General features: G+C 32.0%; 1 protein-coding gene across 1 annotated transcript; it reads left to right on the top strand.

The window, feature by feature from the left end:
• Positions 1 to 7,035: 7,035 nt before the first annotated feature.
• On the top strand, positions 7,036 to 22,181 carry LOC124430437 (ejaculatory bulb-specific protein 3). Its single transcript, XM_046976995.1, has 4 exons — positions 7,036 to 7,189; positions 12,153 to 12,327; positions 19,266 to 19,360; positions 20,791 to 22,181. The coding sequence occupies exons 1-4, from the start codon at positions 7,184 to 7,186 to the stop codon at positions 20,890 to 20,892; spliced, it is 378 nt and encodes a 125-aa protein (XP_046832951.1). The 5' UTR covers positions 7,036 to 7,183; the 3' UTR covers positions 20,893 to 22,181.
• The last annotated feature ends 819 nt before the right edge of the window (positions 22,182 to 23,000 follow it).

Here is a 23,000-nt window from a genome sequence, read left to right as displayed (position 1 = left end):
CGTCATTAGTCCAAAGGTACTGGAGTAAGCTGGATAATCTTACCACTGTGATCCTCGTTTCTCAAGAATAATCATTTTTCTTCAATTTTCACCATGCTCTCCTCTCCTTTCCTTTACCTTATTCGTCATTAGAGAAACATAACAATGTAGTAGAATCGTTAACATTTTTTGTTTTAAACACTTTTTACATTTTTACGACTCCATTACTCTTACAATTTAAATATCATTGTTTTTTCCTTTTCTTTTTTTTTTTTCTCTCTTTTCTCGAGAAATCTTCTCTTCGTTATTATTTCAACGTTACGAGTCGGCCGCGAAGCCATATAATATTTGTAGAATGATTTGGTGAGTTCTCGTAAGGAAAAAAGATGAAAAAAATGATAGGAGAGGAAGTTCATAAAATCCGTGGATACATATGTACGTTGGACTTGATGATATTTTTTTCTTTTTCTTTCTTTCTTTTTTTTTTTTCTTTTTTCCTTTTTCAACGAACGATCCTCGATTTTGAGGATTTCATTAGGTCGTTCCGGGAGAAACGAGGATAGAGTGTGCTACTATCCCGTCAATTTCGCGTTTTAATTCAACTCACGATAAGGATGGGAAGGGTAGGAACAATAGAGAGGAGAGAAAAAGATAGGTGGATATCGTGTATAGCCGAGTTTGGCATCGTGCCGCGTCGGTAATGTGTGAACGTAAGCGAAATCCTTCGAACCGACTCGAAAATTACACTTTTCGTTAATTTTATTGGAAATCGATCGGTCCTCGAAGTAATATGCCTGATATTGTTTAAAATAAACATATCGTATAGGAATCTTATTGTCAAAATTTAGATTTTATTCATTGAAATGAATATTTTATATATTGTTAGTCGACGAGTATCCCAATGGACATTTCAATGTCATCATAAAAGTAAACTTTGATATGTAAAAAAACTTTACACACACACACACACACATACATATATATATATGTATCTTTTAATAAGAAAAGAAAAAAAAGCAAGATAAACCTCCGGATTATTATGATCCAATAAGATTTTATTTTATTTGCATTGTAAATAAATTAGATTCAACGAACGCAATGAACCTTTCATATATGTGAAATTTATTCAGTCGGTCAGAATTAAATTATTATTCGTCTTATTTGTTCTCGTACGTATAGATATTATTCGAGTAAAATGGTGGCAATCTCGGTACTGGGAGAGGAAATATTCGAGATAGGCGAACACTCGCGACCTTTGCCCGCTACGCGTACGTACCTCAATGGTGTTGATTGCTTATCCGAATATGCATAATCATTGCGATATAATGACAACGTTCCAGGAAACATCGGATGTACGAAGCATACACAATTCTCTCTTTAGCCATATCCGTCGAACGAACTAACGACCGATAGAACAATGCGTTCCTTTTTGGATGATGGAGTAATGGTTCTGTTTTGATCGTTTAAAATATTTGCACAAAGACGACATTTCTATTACGAGTATCGTTCTATCGTCAAAGAATTCGTTTCGTTTTATTATTTTACGTCATTTGAAATATGTATTATCGTCGTTCATAAGGAATAAACGATAAACGTGTTAGAATATAAATCTAATAAATATAGATTTTTCATCGATACTAAGATAGCATATAAACAGTAGACATTTCAATATTAACGAGATGAATTGCTTGAAATAGATCTTTTAGTTCGCACGTTCATATATGTATATGTAGATATATACGTCTATCTATACGTATGTGTATAGATACATCGTGTATTTATGCAAATCAAGGCGTGATGTAAAATGTTTATCTTAGTATGGGTCGTGGTGGTCAAAATAATGAAAATGATGTTCAGTGAAATTATACATTGCATAGATGTTCTTTTGTTTGTTTTTTTCTTTTTGATAAATGATGGACGAAATTTTTGCATAAGTAATACTTGTTAAATATGATTGAATGTTGAAGAAAAGTATTATTCGTTTGGGCCTATTATAAAATTCGTTATATGAAGCTGAACTATTGGACTTAACAAACTATACATCTGCATATGTATCTTTCTCTTTCTCTCTCTCTGTCTCTCTCTCTCTCTCTCTATATATATAGATATATATATGTATGTGAATGAAATTTCTCTGGGGACAGGTTTTTCAAGTCCTCGCGAGAGACGAGTTCAATAGGACGGGTTCTTTTATTTCTTTCTTTTCCTTTTTATCTTTTTTTAATTATTATTAATATTCAGACTCGTCGCTTATTACATCACTAACTCATAGAAAAATATGTAGAGACGATAAAATTAATACAAATAGTCTCTACGTGATACATGTGTAGAGGATGAAGGTTGACAAGTATTTATATGAAATGGGACACGTAAATATCTTTTTTTTAATTAGAATTAACAAAAAAAAGATATATATATATATATATATATATATACATATACATATATGTATATGTAAAACAATAGTAACGTGCTTTTAAAAAGGAGAAATGAAAGGTAAAAAAAGAAAACAATAAAAGTTGAAAGCCATATTATAATGCATTGCTAAACTCATTCGGAGATATTTAACGTATGTATGTACAGTATAAAATAATATAAAATTCTATGTAAAAAAGATGACGTTTTTTTTTTTTTTTTTTTTTTTTAACACGAATAACATTGAAAGAATATTTATTGTATCGTGATTTTATTAATATTCGTTTCGTATTCATGAATAATAAATGAATTTGACATAGAAATCGGCAATACCTTCTCCCTAAGTGCAGAAAGTGTATCGAAGCAACGTGTGCTCATAGGTGTCAGTATTTAATGGATACTGACCGCTACAGTATGGTAGCATAATACTAGCAAACTAACTCATAGATACTTGCTTGAGAATACTAGTACATTGTAGACAAAGCTTGAAATCACGTTAATACCGCACGTACTATACTTCAATATTGCGATCGCTACGAAGGAGTCCTTTACATGTAACTTTACGTTTATTACGAGTTCTTCGTTTTGCCGCAAGGCTTATATTTACGTTACCATAACTTCATGGGATGTTTCAGAGTCGGTTGTTAACCCTATTATAATCCAACACACTCGGATTCTCGAGGACGCCCTCGTGGCCAGCGCAATTTCGCGCGTCCCTTGTTAATTTACTCTGATTCGACTATCCTATATATGTATGTATGTATGTATGCACGTACGTACATACGTTTATAGATATATATGTGTGTATAGATGTTTACGATACTTCCTAATGCATCTCAAGTGAGATTAATTAATTAGAATAGAAAATGTAGTTTAATTTGTATAGGGAATTGTATATAAGGTTCGAACATGTGGTACCTTTCTTGGAAACGATCTTTCCTTTCGATCTAAGAACAACATTAGAAAGATGTTAAAGAGCCTATAGGAAAAAGTCAAATTATAAAGTACAGTAAAACCGGTTCTACCATTGTATCTTACGTTTTTGGTAATAAAGAATGAGATTTAATGTTTAGAAAAAATAAATTAGCAATTGACTCATTCAATCTTCTATACTTATAGAACATATCTGTCTATGTTTTAATAAATGTTTCAAGTTGAAAAAAGTATAGTCAAATTGATGGTAATCGATTGTCAGTATCATTAATTGTTTACGAAAATTTATTTATATTTATTAATAAAGATTGAAGTCATTATATATTATGAGACGTTCGTATGAAAATCGCAATTAATTATTTATTAAATAATTAATAAATATTAAACAAATCTACCATTTTTATTCATTGTATTAAATAATAATAGTTTTAAATAAATTTTACAAGATGTATAAATATTCTAAAGTATTAGTTAATTGTTAATATTTGAGTAATTGGGTAAATTGAATGTTATCCCTTTAATTAAGTTATTTTATCAATCTCCTTTCGTCATGTTTAGTTAATCTTATGAAAAGTTGTACATGTTCTCTCTTGACCCTTACATATACGATAACAATCTTGATATAGAATATTAGTTTTTGTAACGTTCAGATTATCGTATAGTATACATACGTTCGCTGACGATCCATACGACTCTTCTTTATCCTTGTGAATTTACGTCAGGAACATGATTAATAATCTTACGGTACCGGCATATTCTGCGCGTTCTGGTTATTATTAATGAGCTCTATTTCGTGGGACACACCGTCCACCGTAATCGGCCAAATTGATTAATATTGCAGAATTTAACGCGAGCTCGCGGTCAACGGAATTAGACGTCCTGCCGGATATCGAAATATCGAAATTCGATATTCTCCTCTATTTAGAGATTCTGAAATCTTATTCTCTCTCTCTCTCTCTCTCTCTCTCTCTCTCTCTCTCTCTCTCTCTCTTTCTCTCTCAATCTTTATCTGTGAAAATTGAAAGGATTCACAGTGTGAAGTAATTTTTTAATTATTTTTAAAATTCGATTTAAATTAAAAACTCAAAGTTGAAGATATAACAAAAAGGAAGAGAAAGAAGAAGTGAATAAAAAAAAAAGGGAAGCAAAAAAGAGGAAGAAGCCACTTATATTATTTACAATAACTCATTTAAACACGTAGTTATACATATGTATATTATTTTTTTTTTTTTTTATAGATAATGAGAAATCTTCGATTCTTTCTTTGCCTCGTGGAATATTCCACGTGGAGAGTCGTAATACTAAGCGACATTCAAATATTCACAGAAGGGATTCCGAAACCACAGAGCGTAGGCTAAAGATAAATTAATACATATGTATATTGATGACAGAGTTATTCATGTATTTATGTGAATGCCAATCGTCGGTGTTAGTGTTTCGCTGCAATTTAAAAAACAATTGTAACGCGTAAACAAATATTTACATATATAATATATAAAAAATTTGGTACTTCGAAATTTTATTTATTTGACTTTGCTTAATGTTTAGTAATTTTATTCATTCTTTTTTTTTTTTACTTTTAATATTTTTTTAATAGAAACGAGTAGAGTTATATAATCTTATGAGGTAGATTTCTTTACCGCAAACTTTTTCCCTTTGGGTCATCCGATTAAGAACTAGGATCGCGCGTGCCTTTGAATTCTCATTCCTGTTAATCTTAGTAAGCCTTTAATTGGGCATCGAGTTAAAATCTCGATGGGTCGACATAGCAACTCTGTAAGGATCCACCTCAGCTAACCTGTTTTTCGAATCAGGATGGAAACAATTGGTGCAAGAAGTTAACGAGAAAGAAAAACAAAGATAAAATATAGATAAAGATAAGGAAGGAAAGAGAAAAGGGAATATGCTCGTTAACTTAATGAAGACTAAATATTATTTTCCTTTATTCAACTAAAGTTTTCTAACGAGCAAGAGAAGTATAGGTCACATGCAAAAGCTGAACGTTAACGAAACGTAGTGGCATTTATTTATTTATTTATTTGCTTATTTATTTATTTATTTTTTGATTCGTTATGCTAGCCTTTTTTTTCCTTTTTTTTTTTTTTTTTTTTTTTTTACATGTAGGAATATATAACGATCCTATCTGTTGGATTAACGAAATCCCAACAAAATTTCTATCTCTTGTTCAATATGCTTTTTTCTCGTTTGTGTTTGATAATGTAGCAACATAAAATCATATTTTTAATTCCTAATTTGATTTTTGTGACTTATGTATATCATTATGCCAGGTGAAATCGCTATGAAATTTTTTTTCAATATATTGGATTATTTGAAATATGTTATCTAATTTATATCTATGTAAAAATTATGAAATAAAATTTGAAAAATAGAAATAAATAGATATAGAAAGAGAAAGAGAGAAACTAAATGGTAAGGCTTATAATAATTGCATCGTTCGATCTTTTATAGCCATTCGTTATCGTACTTATTGTTGCAGAAAGGTATGCGATTGCAAAATAGTAAGCGCAAGTAATTTTTAATTAACCTGAGATACATTTGCATTAAGTTTATCATTTAATCGTGGTTAATTATGTAGCTGATGATTAAGATTTGGAATACTTATAATGGATTATAAATGCATAGATATATATATAAATGTACAATATATATACTTTTTCGAGATATTATAGTCAATTGTGTCTTAAAATACAGAGATATTGGGTTACTGATTTAGTGATCACACTTAGAAACATACCCATATATGCATGTATGTATGCATATATATATATATATATATATGTATATATATATTTTATAACTAGATCGACTTAATTTACATATGCTAAAATTTACAGAGATAGAAGATAAAAAAGAGAAAAAATGTGTACAATTGAATCCATAAAAAATATTTTAATATAATAATAAAATCCACATAAATTTTGAAAAAAATAATTTTACTAGATTTTATATATGGTCATTTTATATGGTCAACCCTATGTAAATTCTATATGCATGTCGAATTTAATAGCCAGGGATAGTGGAACATCCGACTGTCCTTCATTCATCTCTGCTAATCCCCTTCCCCTCGCGAACTTTTGAAATATACGAATATTTGCATAGAATGGGAATTGCCTCGAATACGCGCGGTCATAACGATCCTATAGTGTTTGATCGTTCCTCTATCGACGATCGTATTCCATCGAACAGTTTTGGATATTCGATATGTATATTTCATCTGTATCGTTCGAATTTCGTCTTGGTGAGAGACGTTGGCCAGTAACACGTCTCGATAAATAAATCAACGGGTACTGGGAAAATGTTATTATCGACAACATCCAGTCGAATTGATCGGATTCTGGCAATGCCAATTGGATTTCTTCGAAATGCGCGAAGGGACGTGAAATTTATCAATTTTTCTATTTTCCTTTTAGCTTAAATATAACAAATAGAATTCATGAAATATCGTTTGAAATGATTAAACGATTTAATAGATCAGCTGATTAGTGAAATACCATATTTTAGTATAACTTAATTGTATTTATAAAATAGTACATCGAAACTGTACAAAAGAAATATTTATTAATTTTTCTTTTTTTTTTTTTTTTTTTGAAATAACAATTGTTTGATTTCGATTGGTAGGAAATCACAGTAATCTCTCCGGCGAGACGAAACACGATTCAGGGTGGACAAAGACGTGTTAACGGGGGGAAAAAAAAGAGGCGTCTACCGATTCGACGAATTCGGGCAGTGTGGGAAATCGGCCGGGGTATAAAGCAGCTGATCACGAGCACCTCCGGCATCAGTTGCTTAACACGACTCCTCCGTGACTGTGTGACACACGTAACGACAGCGCAACATGAAGGTAAGCCCGAGAGAGCCTTTCCCCATCGCCACGATTCTTTACTATCGTCGACTCACTCCAGTAGCAACTCGGTTCAGTTTCCTTTCCAATATCGTGACACGCGTTTCGCTTTCGATTCTATATAAACACGATAGTTCGCGTGATTTTCTTTTGTATCTAAATTTAGTTCCTCTAGTTTTCTTTTTTTATTAATAAACAAGTCATCCAAATTGTATTTATTATTTGAAATGCGTTGGAAACATTGTGAAATTTGTTCGACACACTTCGAAATGTTTGTAATTTTTGTTTTAATTTAAAATTCGTTAGTTTCAATCAAATTATTTGTTTTTCTTTTTATTAATTCATTTCTCTCTTTCTATTTCTCTCTCTCTCTCTCTCTCTCTCTCTCTCTTTTATATTCGAGAGAATGAAAATTGTCAGGATTTTTAATTCCGTAAAATCATTTAAATACGACAACGTCTTCGTTATCGTGCTTCCTACGGATTTAACTCCTTCGAAGTGGAGTTAAAGAAAAGTTGGAACGCGTTTGTTTGACCGATAGATTAACTTTGCGCCGCGTCGGTGCTGAAATTCATGCACAAATCGGATAAGGTGCTCTCAGACTTTTGAAGGGAAGTGAATCGATTACTTTCGAATGGAACTTACTGTCTCTCTCTCTCTCACACACACACAAATATATATATATATATATATATATATATATGTTTTTTGAAACTTGAGGACTAAGCGAGCAAGCACTTTGAAGAACGTTATTTTTTATTACTTTTCCATCGCTTTTGATCTCATCGATATCCCTCTTAAAATAGATTTCTTGTCACAAATATGATAAGAGGAGGCTCATGCTAGCTCATTTAATAATAATCCTTTTCATTTCTTTTTCATTTGACCTTTTTTCAACAAAAGAAATTCATCGTTAATTAAATAAAAAAAAAAAAAAAAAAAAGAAAAAAAAAATAATAATAAAAAGGACGTATTAATTGAAGCTCGATATTCTATTCATAAAGATTTGCATTTATGTCGTAAATGAAAATCATTTGAAACACGTAGACACGTAAATGAATCGACTTTTTTCTCAATCATATAAGTTCTTCTAAGATGCAATCAATTTTTCCAAGTTTCTATCTATTCTTATCGATAAATATCGCGCATCGAGTCATAAATGAATTTCTTTCCATGAGCCAATAACGAGTTCGACGAATTCGAAACGAATGACATTTTTAGTCGAAAGGATTTGAATATCGAGAGGACACGTTCGTTTGTTCGATTCGTCTGGCTCAGCTGTCTCAGCGAGTCGTTTATCGATCGTTCTCTTTCGGGACGTGTTTGCGTCGAACAGAGAATAGAATCAACGAACGGGCGACTAACGTTGGAAACGAATTTGCAAAAGATTCCTTTTATATCGTTAGAACATTTTGAGTGATCATTTTCTTTAACAGTTAGTCATCCACGGGCAAATTTTGCATAAATTTACATGTACGTAAATCCGCACGAATGACTTTTTTTATAATCCTTTTTTCTATCTCTTTTTTTCTTTCGTTTCTCTTTAACATAACTCTTAGGATTAATATTTCTAATAAATAAATGTATTTATCTATGTAAGTAAATAATTACATAGAATTAGTAAATGACATTTAAATAGAATAATTAAATAATTACTAAGAAATATGTTCGAAAAAGTTTAGTATAGGGATTATCAATAAAATTTGATAATGATTTCTTCATTGATCTTTGCAAGTTCGAATTGAACGTCAAGCTAGACGTTTTATTTTACGCTTCTGTTAATCCTGAGAGCCTCTTTCGTTCGTTTCCGATGATCAGTCGACGAAGAACTCTCGTAGCTCGAGGAAAACTCGAGGAAAGGAAAGGAGAATCGAAGGTGTTCTCGAAGGAGTGAAATTCGTTCGCGAGAGTGAAAGGCGTTAGGAAGCTTCGTGGACCGTAATGGCGTCGATTGCATAATGCGAATCGCGTGTGCGCGAGCGTGAAACGAAGGATTGCGTTCGTATCTCTCTTTCTTTATCCACTTAACTTCGATCTTTTCTCTTTTCTCTTTTCTCTATATATTCGCGAGATAAAAGTCAACATACGTGGGTAGCGACAAACCTTTCTCGTTTCTTTGCTTAAGTTATACTAATTGTAAGTAAACAGATAAAACGTCAATGATCAAAGTGACAATACTCATTGACATTTTCGAAGACTATTGATACATAGACATAATCTTTTTATTTTTCTTATCGCGATGTCGAGTTTAAACTATCGTTTGTGATTTTATCTTCTTCATTGTGATTTTATTTCCGTCATGAAATATCCCTTATTCTTTTTTCGCAAGAGAAAGTGTTTCATTAAATTTCGATTTGATCCTATACGAGTTGAAAAGTATAATTTCAAAAGTTTGATAATTAATTTTTTTCAAAAGGATTTAAAAAGAAAAAAAAACAAAAATGAGCTGGGTAATAAAGACAAGCAATGGAAAAGAAAACAATTGGAAATATCAGACAACGAAGAATTTATTGGATCATTTGATTAGAGACAAAAGCAGTATTTGTCAAAAAGATCGTGAAATATTTCGAGTTTTTATTTTTGCAACGTCCATTTCGAGTGTTGCTTAATTCAAGTGAAGAGAATTCGAATGGAATCGTGAAAATGCTTGTTAACGTTTTATTCGACGTTTTGAATCATTTCGCATTTTATCTTTTATTTGAAAATAATTCTGAAAATATTATTCTTGACAAATACATATGCATACCTTTATAGATATGTTTTCGTTGAAATCTAAAAAGTAGATAATTAACGTTAAAATACTTGTAGAGTTAAAAGTCACTTTAAAATATTAAGGTAATGATAAAACATTTTATAACAATAAAATTCATTATATAAATATGAATAACGTGGAAGGAAATGTTCGAAAGTAATTAGAACAATAAACGATTACAACACCCATATCGATTTAATGGAAAAACCCTTGCAAAGATGATCCAATTACGACGTGATCGTAATTTTGGATAACTTTTTTCTCTTCTCGAATGGTTGAGAATCGCCAGACCTCAATTCAACAGTGTCGTGCAAGAAATGATCGTCCCGTGACGTCGAATCGTTCTTTTTTCGACATTAATCGACTTATAACTCTTCGAACGAGTTTATTTCTATAAGTAACGCAGCCAAAGTTTTTATCTCAAGCTTAAGTGATGTCACTGGTTCAATCGTCAGAAAGAGAGAGAGAGAGAGAGAGAGAGAGAGAGAGAGAGAGAGAGAGAGAGAGAGAGAGAGAGAGAGAGAGAGAGAGAGAGAGAGAGAGAGAGAGAGAGAGAGAGAGAGAGACAGAGATAGAGAGAGAGAGATACAGATGAATGGGTGGACAAATCTAGAGAAAGATAAAGAGATTTGAAGGAATACAGACACAAAACGAATAATAAAATTTTGTTATATTTCAAGGCTAGTCAGTTCAGTTTTTATATTTCAAGGCTAGTGAATTTTTAACTCGCTTGTCCGGGCCAAAGATTATAGATTTATAAGAGTTAACTTTTGTTTCAAGCTATGACATGTCCACTTTTTGTTTTCTTTCATATATATATATATGTGTATGTATGTATATACATGTATACATATATATATATATATATTATACGTGTTTACACACACCTATGTAATAGTATAAAAGTCAGAAAATATTCTTGTGACCGATCTCCCATTAACCTTGAGCCACATCCGATGTCTTGTCCAGTCGCCGTGGAAAAATAATTTAATGAGTTACAACTTTTGCCTTGTGCATAGTATTCTTAAGATATGAATAAAAATAATGGGACTTGGCACTAATGAAAAATGTTAAAGAGTTTATGAGTTCATGCATTATTGTTCAGTTTTGTTTGTCTTTTTTCTTTTCTTTTTCTTTTTTTTTTTTTTTTATTTATTAGAGATTCTTGAGATTCAATTTGATATTAATGATTGGTATTAATTCATTCTATATTATTTAGTTTCAAATAGGAAACAATTTTTTTCTCTGCCGGTTTTGTCTTTCTGTTCTTTCTTTTTTTTTTCTTTTTTTTTTTTTTTTTTTTAAAGACAATCTTTCTTCCTTTAAATTATTTAATTACTTTTAATATCATTTTTAATCGTCTTATCTTTTTATACAGTTTTAATTTTTGATTTCCTTTTATTATTTTTTTTCTTTTTTTCTTTCTCTTTTCTTTTTCTTTTTTTTTTTTTTTTTCCCTCGTACATACTAATAGGAATTTATTCTGATATATCCACAAACAAATTTCTTTCTCCCTCATTCATTTTTCCTTTTTTTCGTTTTATACTTCAGTATTCTCTCTCAGAAGATACGAATAGTATAAGGCTTACAGGTTAAATCGAGTAAGCGGTGTCTTCTTCGTGGAAAAGATCAACTTTCCTACCGAGGAGATTACCGTTTTATAAAGAGACCATTTATCACTGACGCGTGTGCACTCGTCCTACGAAATAAGTATTTCGCCAGCAGTAGAAACAGCAACAACAGCTTTCTCGTACGTCTCGAAGGTCTCGTGAATGCGGTGCAATGATGTCAAACGATTATGCACTTGGGGAGCTATTCGTGGAAAATGCAGAATTTCTATCTTGAATATATCTTAGCCTTCGTCGAGAGATATTCCTTTGTAGAAAAGCACACACACACACACACACTCTCTCTCTCTCTTTTTTTCCTTTATTCTTTCTCAAAAATTTTTTTTTTTATCAATCGAATCACGAAACTTATCTGAACTAATTGACAATAAATAAGTAGATATTTAATTTACCATTTTATTGACGTCTTTTGCCATTCTATTTCAAAGTATAATAAAGTATGACAATGAAAAGAAGGATGGTCTTATAATTTAATCTATAAGATGATTAAAAAACTCATTTCTAATGATCACATTTTTTTTTCTATTGTTATATATATATATATTTTTTTATTTCTTTTTCTTTTTTTTTTCGACGAATCTAGGTCGCCATAGTTTTCCTTGCCATGCTCGCGTGCTTCGTAGCCGCGGATAAGTACACAACGAAATACGACAACATCGATGTGGACCAGATCCTGAAGAGTGATCGTCTGCTCAACAACTACGTAAACTGTCTTTTGGATGTTGGAAATTGCACGCCCGATGGACACGAGCTCAAGAGTGAGTAGTCGAGACATTTAAAAACTTTTTACCTTTTATCCTACATACATGCATACATACATATACATATATATGTATATATATATATATATATATATATAAATATATATATGTATATACCTAACGAGTACAGGCTTTGTCATGACAGCAGTTTAATACAACTTGCAAGAAAAGGGCCAGTGGCTCTTCAACCACCACTTTTTCTTCCCATCAACGTGATCCACTATCTTCTTTCTTTAGGTTTTCTTTTTTCTTCTTCTTCATTGTTCTTCTTTAAGTAACGTTATATATCTTTTTTCCTGCCTTTTTTCTCCCTTCTTCTCTTTTAAATTACTAGCCGCGATAGCAGATTTTTTTTTTTTCTTTCTTCAAAGAACGAGAAGTCGTCAAGTTTTAACGTGTTACTAGTTGGACTTCTTCTTTTTTTTTTTTTTTTTTAAATAATTTAATACTATACCCACTTAACGATTTCACATATTTAAAATATAATTAAAATTACAATAGTTTATTTTTCTTCTGCACTTTTGGTCTTTTCTTGCCACCATGAATCCTTCCTTATCCTTATCTATTCGTCTTTATTCGGTCCTTCCCAGTTTCCTGATCCTTCCATTGCTCCGTACTGCTTTATCGTACGAATTCCGTAACTCTCATCCTCTCTTGCTCTCAAGGGACTCCTACTTTTCCAGATCCAATAAGCAGTGCTCTTTCTTTCTCTTTCTTTCTTTCATTCATTCTTTTCTTCTCTCTCTCTCTCTCTCTCTCTTTTCCTATCTCTTTACAAGCCGAGCATGCCTTTCCTTCGTCCATCTTGTCTTTCTTTATCTATCTATCTATCTATCTATCTATCTTTCTTTCTTTGTTATTGGTTTCAACTCCTGCTAGAAACGCATCGTGTAACCCTGTCAAATATTGGACGAGGTCGTAGCCGTCGTGGTCAAAGTCGTGAAAGTAGGTCGGAGAAACAAGCAGTACCGTTAAAACATCGCTGACCATCCAGAAAATTTGAGCCTCCGACTTCTACAATCCACAAATGTATATACATATATATATATATATATATATATATATATATATATATCCTGATTTTTCTTTTCTTTCATCATCCTGAAACGCATCTTCTCGTTTTCCTTCGGGAAAAGACAGGAGACTTCTCCGTAAATTTAATTTCCAAGTTTCTTATTGCTTTTGGAGAATGAAAAAGTTTACGAATGTTGGATATCTCGTAGATAGTATTTGCTAAATAAATTAATACGATTGATAAACAATCTTCTCGATTAAATGCGTTGATCGTCTTGGATAATATAGATGATATAAAAATATCTTATTACATGAGACGCAAGAGAGTTATTCTAGATATTTGAAAAAAATAAAAAAAAAAAAAAAAGAAAAAAAGAAAAAAAAATTCCAACGTATTATGGATTTTAATAAAAGTCGATATCCCATCGGGACTAATACCCTTCCATGAAATTTTCTTTTTCTTCAACGATTATGTCGTTCCAGCACTTCGACGAATCCGTTCGAGTGAATATAAAGAGAAGAGTTCGTTCATAGAGATCATAAAAAGAATTTTATTGTTTCTACGTAGACTATATATGTTCTATGTGGCTCCTTCGTTCCTTCCAAAGCTTCAAGTTTTTCTTTCCCTTCCATTTTCTAACCCTTTCCTTTATTTTTTATTTCTTCCTTTCGTAAAATCGTAGAACGAGAAGGTTCGACTATACTTTTAAACGATATCTCTCGTAGAGGAACACTCGTCGGACCTTCGTTCGCCAATTCACGAAGCCGAGAAAATTTTCGATTTTTAATTAAGATAGTTTTCGACGTGGTCAGATAACAGAGATATACCGGACGTTATTTTCTCTATCGCGAGAAGACAAGGCAATAATGAAGAATCCTTTTCCAAGGTGTTTCTTTTCGACGTAAACGAAGAACTTCGACGACAGGATTGCCGAGTGTAAAGTCGAGATCTGATTTTCGAAGTCAATGCATTGCGCGAATTCTTTTGTATCGCATTGTATCGAAGGAAAACGAGATTCTTTACGATGCAATAAAATCAACTTGCTAGAATGGAATTGAGAAAAATTTGAATGAAAATGATTCTTCGAAAAATGAAGAAATTCATTTCAAGATAGGAGAATGAAAACGGATAAACGGACTGATATAACGATGTTACCCTACATTCATCGATCTATTGGAAATAAATCCGTGTAAAAATACGTTTCTCTATTTCTCTCGGGCTCACATTTACATACTCGAAATACTACGTGCTACGGGAATGTGATATTCGTTTCGAACGCAACGAGAAAAATGTTTCGTTCGCGCGTATACATATAGATATATCTACACTTAAAAGAGGAATTCTTTTTCTTTTTTTATTATTTTTTTTTTTTTTGATTTTTTATTATTATTATTATTTTTTTTTTTTTTTGATTTTTTATTATTATTTTTTTTTTTGATTTTTTTGTTTTATTTTTTACTCGTTTGTTTATTTTTTTTTCCATTCTCTCTTACACGTTGCTTTTCAGATATTTAATTAACGAAACAACGGTTTGTTGATTGGACCATTGTATCGTGCGCGTTGTTGTGAGTTAGTGAGTTAGTCTCTTGGTAAAGAGATGCTTGTTAAGTATACACTACGTTTTATTATAGTACTTCACATCGTAAAACTATCTCAGGTTTCGAAAAACGTGTAACTTAATTATTTCATAAATATTAAACAGGTTGAAGCTTTCCTGTCACATTTATATCATAGATAAAATTACCATTTGATTCTTCATTTAACCCTATTCGAGGTTACTCTATTAGAAGAAGAGAGATGGAGGGAGGGAGGGAGAGAGAAAGAGAGAGAGAGAAAGAAGACTGGTAGATCGGATCTTCCTTATTAGATATTCCGTAGCAAAGAAAATCCTCTTAGCTGCGATTGTTTTGAGAAGTCTGCTTCTCGAAAGATCGAACTTCGATACGATTTGCAATTCGTAAATAACGTGTAGTCTATTGAATATTTATGCATATGCGATAGAAAGGAATGGAAACTAAGAGTGATGTAAGAGGAAAAGAAACGAAAATACGTGAGAATTGTCGTGTCGAATGAATTCGTTTGGATCGTTTAAAGTCATTTTTGCAAAATACAAGAAGAAGATCGAGTATTTAGAATGGTAGGATATTCAATATTTGCCCTTAGACACCGAGAGAGAATTTCAACTTTGACGAAAAGTTTCAGTTGGTGTCTTACTCTTAAAGCTAACTAAGTTTTAGATGGTTCTTAGCAAATATAAGCGAAGGTACGATTTAACGGTGTGATCTTAAATGATACTTTCTTTTTTTGTCTTTTTTTTCTTTTTTTTCTTTTTTTTTGAGCTTGGCGTTAATGAAAAACATACAAAAGAAAATTCTCTCTAGTATTAAATAATTTACTTGTTCTTTGGAAAAGATATATAATACGTTATTTCATATCGAATTGTCTGCTGACCTCTAGACGAAGAAATATCGAAGATAATTTTCGGTGTCAATGTACTTTGAATTTCAGAAACGATCACGTCCAACGTTCGGCAATGAACAGATGATTCGATTGAATTGATTTAATCAGGATGAATATTAACGTTGATTCGATAAACGATAATGATTACCAGTTCGGATCGAACGTTTATTGAGAAATTGCTTTTTCGTTGAGAAGTTAGACAGACAGACGGACAGATAGATAGATAGATAGATAGATAGATAGATAGATAGGTCACGAACATGAGTTCGATGAAATATTCAAGGTAGATTAGAATATGTATGAAAGCATTTACAACGTAAAGCAATTATCTCGGGTCCATCGACGTGTCATTCGTTGAAAACGTCTAGAAATCGAGATAGAGTCGCGTAAACGCACGTAAATGCAGAGGACTTTCAAAAGCGTCATCGTGCGAATGCTTATTGTTCCTTCTCGAAACTGTCCAACGTATTATAATTCCGCAGAATCGTTATCTCTATAATTATGCTAATATCTTTGGAGGATTACCGAGCCGTGACTATTCGATCGTATAAATATTCAAATATTCGACATACTATTCACATCGACTTGTGGCCGCGCGAACGCACACATACACGCATACGCATATATATATATATATATATATGTATACACGTACGCATACATACATACAAGCGTAAATTCTATTACGTATCCCAGTTATTCAAATTTCATTCGTCAGACGTGCAAGCGATCCCCGTTCGAACGTTCGGATCGGTCCTTATATACGCAATGCGCCTATGTATTCATCTACATATATACGTGTCTTAACTGATTTACCTTTACCACGCTGCTATTTTTCTTTTTTCTCCGATTCAAATACGAACGGAACTCGGAGATCTCATTGGTAATCTAAATTTTTTCCCGAGATCGTATTACTCTCCGTGTTAAACGCATGACCGAGCGGCTTAAAATTGGAAATTGAGATACTTTCATATCTTTATTTCGTTTTACCTTGAACGATGTAATTTGAGAAAAAAAATTTTCATCTTTAAGCTTTCCTTTTTCATCAAAGAATTATTAAGCGATAATAGATGGAATTAGTTATTGGCTAATGTTGATTCGAATAATCGATCTCGAAGCTTTTCTTACGTCAGAACGAGTCGAGTACGATAATTATCAAGTCCATCGATCATTTACGCGATTCATGAGAACGACAGGTATAACATAAAAACGAGCAATTAATGGTTTCAACTTTTGCGATATATCTAATTAACATAGGGATATAAATTATATTCAATGAAAATTTAATTCTTTTTCTTTTTAATGTCATTTTTTTCACTTTATGTTTAATATAAAATTTAATATAAAATTATTGTTTGTTATTCTTTTTCGAAGATTTGCAAAAAAAAAGAAGAGAGAGAGAGAGAGAGAGAGAGAACGGAAAAAACCTTAATTAAAATTTACATACGAAATTATTGGAAAATATCATATTTGATTGAATAATTGATTTTTTTCGACTTACACTGTCCGCGTCCGAGGATATTTCAATGGACGATAGATCGTATATATATATAGGTATATATGTAGGTACTTACATACATACATATGTAGTCCTCCTCAGAGGAAATTCGCGTTGGATATTCGAGAGGTACTCACTCCTCTCTCTCTCTCTCTCTCTCTCTCTCTCTCTTTCTTTCTTTCTCTTTTTCTTTTTCTTTGGACGTTGACCAGTAGCAAGAGCACCGAAGTGTCGGTAGAGTAGAACGGCTGGTGCAAATGACGGCCAGGGTAAAAACGTCAAGTGATTTTTGGATGGAAAGGCCATGAGGTGGGTTGAACCGAAAGTATAACAAAATTTATCCTTCTTTCTTTATATTCGGCAAAATAACAGCGCGTTATGAAGTCCACCCTCTTCTTGAGAAACTCTTTTTCCTTTTTACTTTCTTTCTTTCTTTCGTTCTTCCTTTCTTTCTTTTTGCGTTATCTCGCGAGACGTCCTATTCCACGAAAAAGGACGAAGAGGGATCCTTTGAGGATGAGAAGGATCTATCGAAGAAAAAATATGATAAAGTCGTCACAGCTGTCGGTTCGATGCTCTCCTTCATGATATTTACCCTGCGATTTGCAACGAAAAGATGTTTTCTGCTTCTTCTAATCCTGAAAAATAGAAACTTCGACAGAATCGAGAAGGATTAGAATAGTGGTTCGTTCATACAAGAAGTAAATATTTCTAATTTCTCATTTATATATTTACTTTTTTGAAAGTGAATAAGTAAATATTTTTCATTGGATTAATTTGTCATTAATATTTCATATATTTTATTATTGCAATACAATTTTCTTTTTTTTTTTTTTTTTTTTTTTTTTACATCTATGATATAAATCACTATTACCTATGGTAAATGTTGCTTCGTATATAATAACGCGAGTACTTTAGATTAATATCTATATTCCATAAAAGTAAAATAAATGTTTTATGAATCTATGATCAATAGTTACGTACATCTACTATTATTATTGTTATTATTGCAGCGCGAAATTATGTAGAACTTATGGCATAGTTAAACGCAGATTTATTCCAAATGCGGACGTTTTTAGTAGCAGTCTCTTCCATTGTGGTAGACGATCGATGAGAGCAATTTTTTCGCAGTTTTACCTTGCAAAAAATACGAACGATAGTTGACCAAAGAGACCGCTCGAAAAATGAACGCGAACGTTGTATAGGGTGAGGAATGAACGAGAGGAGTGTTGTACGTGAACAGTGCGAATCGGTTTACAAAATAATCGAAAGCATCGATTCCGGTATATATATATATGTATGCGTGTATGATGCTATGAAAAAAAAAGAAAAAAAAAAAAAAGAAAGGAAAAGAAAAAAAAAGAAAATTTTGTACGAGTGCAGCCAATGGGAACGCGTGTGAAATGCACATTCGTTTTTCTCCGAGCGGCTTCCCTTTTCAAAGATCCCTCTCATAAATTCTTCATTGTATTCGGGACAACGCGGTTCTATTCTACTCCGTCGTACATTCAACTATTTTGTTCGTGAAAATTCGTGAAATTCTTACGAAACTCGACAATGATGTTCGATAATTTACTCACCCTTCTTAATTTCCACCCTAACTTTCTACAACCCTTACGTATTCGATCAGTTTGGAATTTTGTACTCGTTGATAGTCACCGAGGATAGGTATTCAAGATTTATTTGTAAAGTTGCAACCATGAATTACATACCGTACGATGAATTACATTACAAGTCGTTATTTCTTAACAGAAGACTTGAGAATGCATTTAATACGTTATATTAAAGTATAATTTTATCGTACAACGTAGAAAGATATGAAAAATATTTCTACGTTTAATAAGATAATGCAATATATCGATTGGAATATTTATTCAGAATCATCAATAATAATACGATGAGGAGATCAAAGAATGATATTTTCCTTTGATTTTTTTTCTTTGTCTTTTTTTTTTGTTTCAGAATCCCTCCCTGATGCATTGGCGAATGGTTGTAACAAGTGTAGTGAGAAACAGAAGGCTGGCAGCGAGAAGGTCATCCGGTATCTTGTCAACCAGGTACGTTCACCTCGGTTTCTGTCACCTTCCCCAGCTTAATTAAGAGTAAACGTAACGAGTTGCGTACTGTCTCTCTCTCTCTCTCCCTCTCACACAACACATATACACACAGATACACACACAGTATATGTTTAATGTAACACGAATGAACAAGAGAAGGGATATACGGAATAGAGTTTGAGTCCCCAGAGAAAACTAGTTTGACTTTCACAGACGGTCGATTATGTCAATTAAATTTGTAAACGAATTGGTCCAAGTTAAAAGGATATGATTGATCGAAACTACTGATATTACGAATTGTTAACAATTTTAAATCTGTATTTGAGGATGAATGATTAGGAAAAAAAAAACAAAGATTAGAAATAGCAAAGATTTGGATAAACGCGTTTGCTCGTGAATGTTGAACGAATAGAATAATAATCGAAGGACTCGAACGCAAGTTAGATTGTTCTAAGTTAATCTAAGAATCTATAGATACATGTTTCGAGTTCATCGTTGGGAATATTGGTGTTAGAAATATCGTGACTGGCGATACTTGCTTCGAAAATCGTGATCGGAGTGATAAAACGAGATATTCTTGAGAAATTCTCTTTCTATTTCGGAACGAATCTATTTTTTTCTTTCTTTCTTTCTTTCTTTCTATGTCAATAGTGGAACGTAATAACAAAATATTCTTTTCAAATGACTGTACAACTTTCCAAGTGTATTACTTGTAATTTGTACCGCGAGAATTATGGTATCTTGATTATTCTGAACGAATGAGTTGAAATTCTCGCGTTCACCTCTCTTCGGTAATTTCAGACAAGAAATTTGTTAAAGATTTTGTAATTTAGAAATCGTTACGTACAGCGAATAGTCGAAAATAAATTCAAAGATGGATAATAAAGTACACGAGAGTTCATTGACCCTCGAATGATATTTCATCGAATCTCATTCGTCCTCGATAAAAAAGGAGGAGATTAAGGGAATGAGAAGACAGCTTAATTCGTAAATATTATATTTTATAAAACTTTATTAGTTTTATCTTAGGCATAAAGCAGTAAGGTGTTTGAACAAGAAATTAGTCGAGTTCGTATTGAACTAATCGATTTCAGTTATGATTCTAATAATATATAAAATATATAATATTTTTCATCGATTCGATTATATTTTCTAAGTAAAGTAACTTTACTAACGGTGCTTTTGATTAAATAAAACGTACTCGAAAGAAATTTTCACATTTTTATAATAATTACTTTTAATAATTACTTTTTTTCTCTTTTTTTCTTCTTCTTCTTCTTCTTTTATTTATTTCTTTTTTTCAATCATACTTTTGTTATTTTGTCCGAATAAAATTGCGCCGTACGATTCAAAGATATCATTTATTTTACATTAAACTATTTTAATTAATTTACGTATTTTTCATTTAATTTGTGAATTTAATGTTTCAGCGACCGAAACTTTGGGAAAAATTGTCTACGAAATACGATCCAACTGGAGAATACAAAGAGAAATTCCAGAACGAGGCGGAGAAGCATGGGATCAAGCTGTAAACTCAATCGAAGTTATTACGAAATCATGAAGTGACCGTTAAAGCGGGAGGTTTATGCTGTTTTTCATATTTCGTTCACTTACTATTCTCTTTCTTTCTTTTTATCTCTCTCTTTATCTCTCCCTCTCTCTCTCTCTCTCTCTTTCTCTCTTTCTTTCTCTCTCTGTCGATTTTTTTTGTATACTTCTTTTTTTGAAAAGTTGTTAAATAAATGATGAGTTAAGCGATTCGTAATTGTTGAACTTTTCGACGTAAAGAGATTAAAAGAATAAGAAAAAAGAAAATAAGTTCTTTTAGTAAATATGAATGAGTTGAACGAAGAAAGAAAGAATCTCTCAGGAGATTAATTTATATTTTATCAAAAGATCTCACATACTTGTTCTATTGCATTCTTTAGAACGCTTTCAATTTGACATAATAATAATAATAATGATAATGATAATGATGATAATAATCGTCCTTCCATTATTACGTCATTTCTTCGAGAAGAAACATCAGCAACGAGTTTTTAAAGATGGTTTGATAGTCAACGTTTCTTTAACGCTTTCGCAGGACGAGGAAATATTTCCATGGGTGTAACGCTGAAATTGAATTTTTCCAGTGAAGATGATCTTTGAAATCGAGCCACGACAAAATCTTATTTAACGCGGAAACAAAGAAACGTATTTAAGGTACGAAACCCAATACGAAAGTTTTCCTCCTTGTATTTTCCTTCCTTCTTTCATTTTATTCCTTTTTTTTATTTTGTCTCTTTCCTTCCTTCCTTCTTCTCTTTTTCCTTCCTTTTTTTTTATTGTTTCTTTTTTTTTTTTTTTTTTTCTATATCTCTCCTTTTTCCCTTCGACGAACGCATACGAATGTTCCTCATTGCGATATAAAATCCTAGCTGCAGTTACTGGTTGGTGTGAAAATGAAACGTTATAGAGGAGCGTATAGAAACGATAGATTTCAATTCTAAAAATATGCAAATGTAATGGAAACGCTGGTACATTGATATTCGAAGCTAATTTATATTATTTAAATGTATCGACAGGAAGGAACAAGTTTAAGGAATATGTTGTTGGTAGATTGTATAAGTAATCGTAAAAATAATAGATTCTTTTTTTTTTTTTTCCTCAAAAACCTTGTTTTTCCATAAGTTTCCTTCAAGAAGAAATAAAGAATAGTCGGAGAGAGTATACAGAACGAATGTCATATAAATGTAATAAAGAAATGTTAAGACGACAGAGGGATGGAAGTCTCTCTACCAAAGAATTAAAGTTTTAGGAACGTTTGTTCTTTATTTTCTTATTCTTTCTTTCTTTTTTCTTTTTTTTTTTTTATTTCTTTTTTATTTTTTATTCTTGCTCTTCTTTTTTTTTTTTTGTTCTTATTTCCTTGTTACATCATACATCACGATCTTCTCGCGGCGTACTCTAGCCCTTTTATCCTGAGAATGCGCTGTTTGTACACTAGTCACGGTCGGCAATAATTTATTTCTGACCGCGGCAGCCTCGATGCCTCTTCTAGCTTTCAAAGTACGCTCTCTTTCTCTCTCTCTCTCTCTTTCTCTCTTTTTCCTCCCTCCTCCCTCTATCCTTTACTTTAGTTCTATCCCATTCTCTCTCTCTCTCTCTCTCTCTCTCTCTCGAAAGCAGTTCGACACTTCGGAAGAGATAAATCTAAGTACAATGTCGAGAAAAGTTTCGCCTGGCAGAAGTTTGAAGTACGAAATGTCACCCTTGAGACCACCCGCTTAATTTCCTGACGTTGTCTCACCCAACGAAAATATGTATGTATCTACGTACTTAGCTAGATATGTATGTACGTGTTACCGTGTATAGGGTGTTTCTAAAATGATGCCAAGTAAAACGTACAAAAATATTTTCTATCTTCGAATTGCAATGTCAGACGATACGACAACTGATATTATAAATTTATTGTAATCAATTTTTATTTAAGATCATTCATTGATTTTCACAGTTCTACGAAGTCGATATAAAATAAATAAATTTGTTTTACCATCTTCTTATCTTTCTTATCTTTTTCTTCTTTTTTTTTTTTTTCTTTTTAAAAATATCAACATTAAAGTTTATCATGGTAATATGTTGATGTAAAATATATATTAAT

The sequence above is a fragment of the Vespa crabro genome, chromosome 18 (assembly GCF_910589235.1).
Source record: "Vespa crabro chromosome 18, iyVesCrab1.2, whole genome shotgun sequence".
Lineage (NCBI taxonomy): Eukaryota > Metazoa > Arthropoda > Insecta > Hymenoptera > Vespidae > Vespa > Vespa crabro.
This window is presented reverse-complemented; position numbering and strand designations above follow the sequence as displayed.

Bases quoted from the DNA above. Each gene is read 5' to 3' on its own strand.
- LOC124430437 (XM_046976995.1), top strand. The intron at 12,328-19,265 runs GTGAGTAGTCGA...TTTTTGTTTCAG, and splicing joins CGATGGACACGAGCTCAAGA to AATCCCTCCCTGATGCATTG. The intron at 19,361-20,790 runs GTACGTTCACCT...TTAATGTTTCAG, and splicing joins TCCGGTATCTTGTCAACCAG to CGACCGAAACTTTGGGAAAA.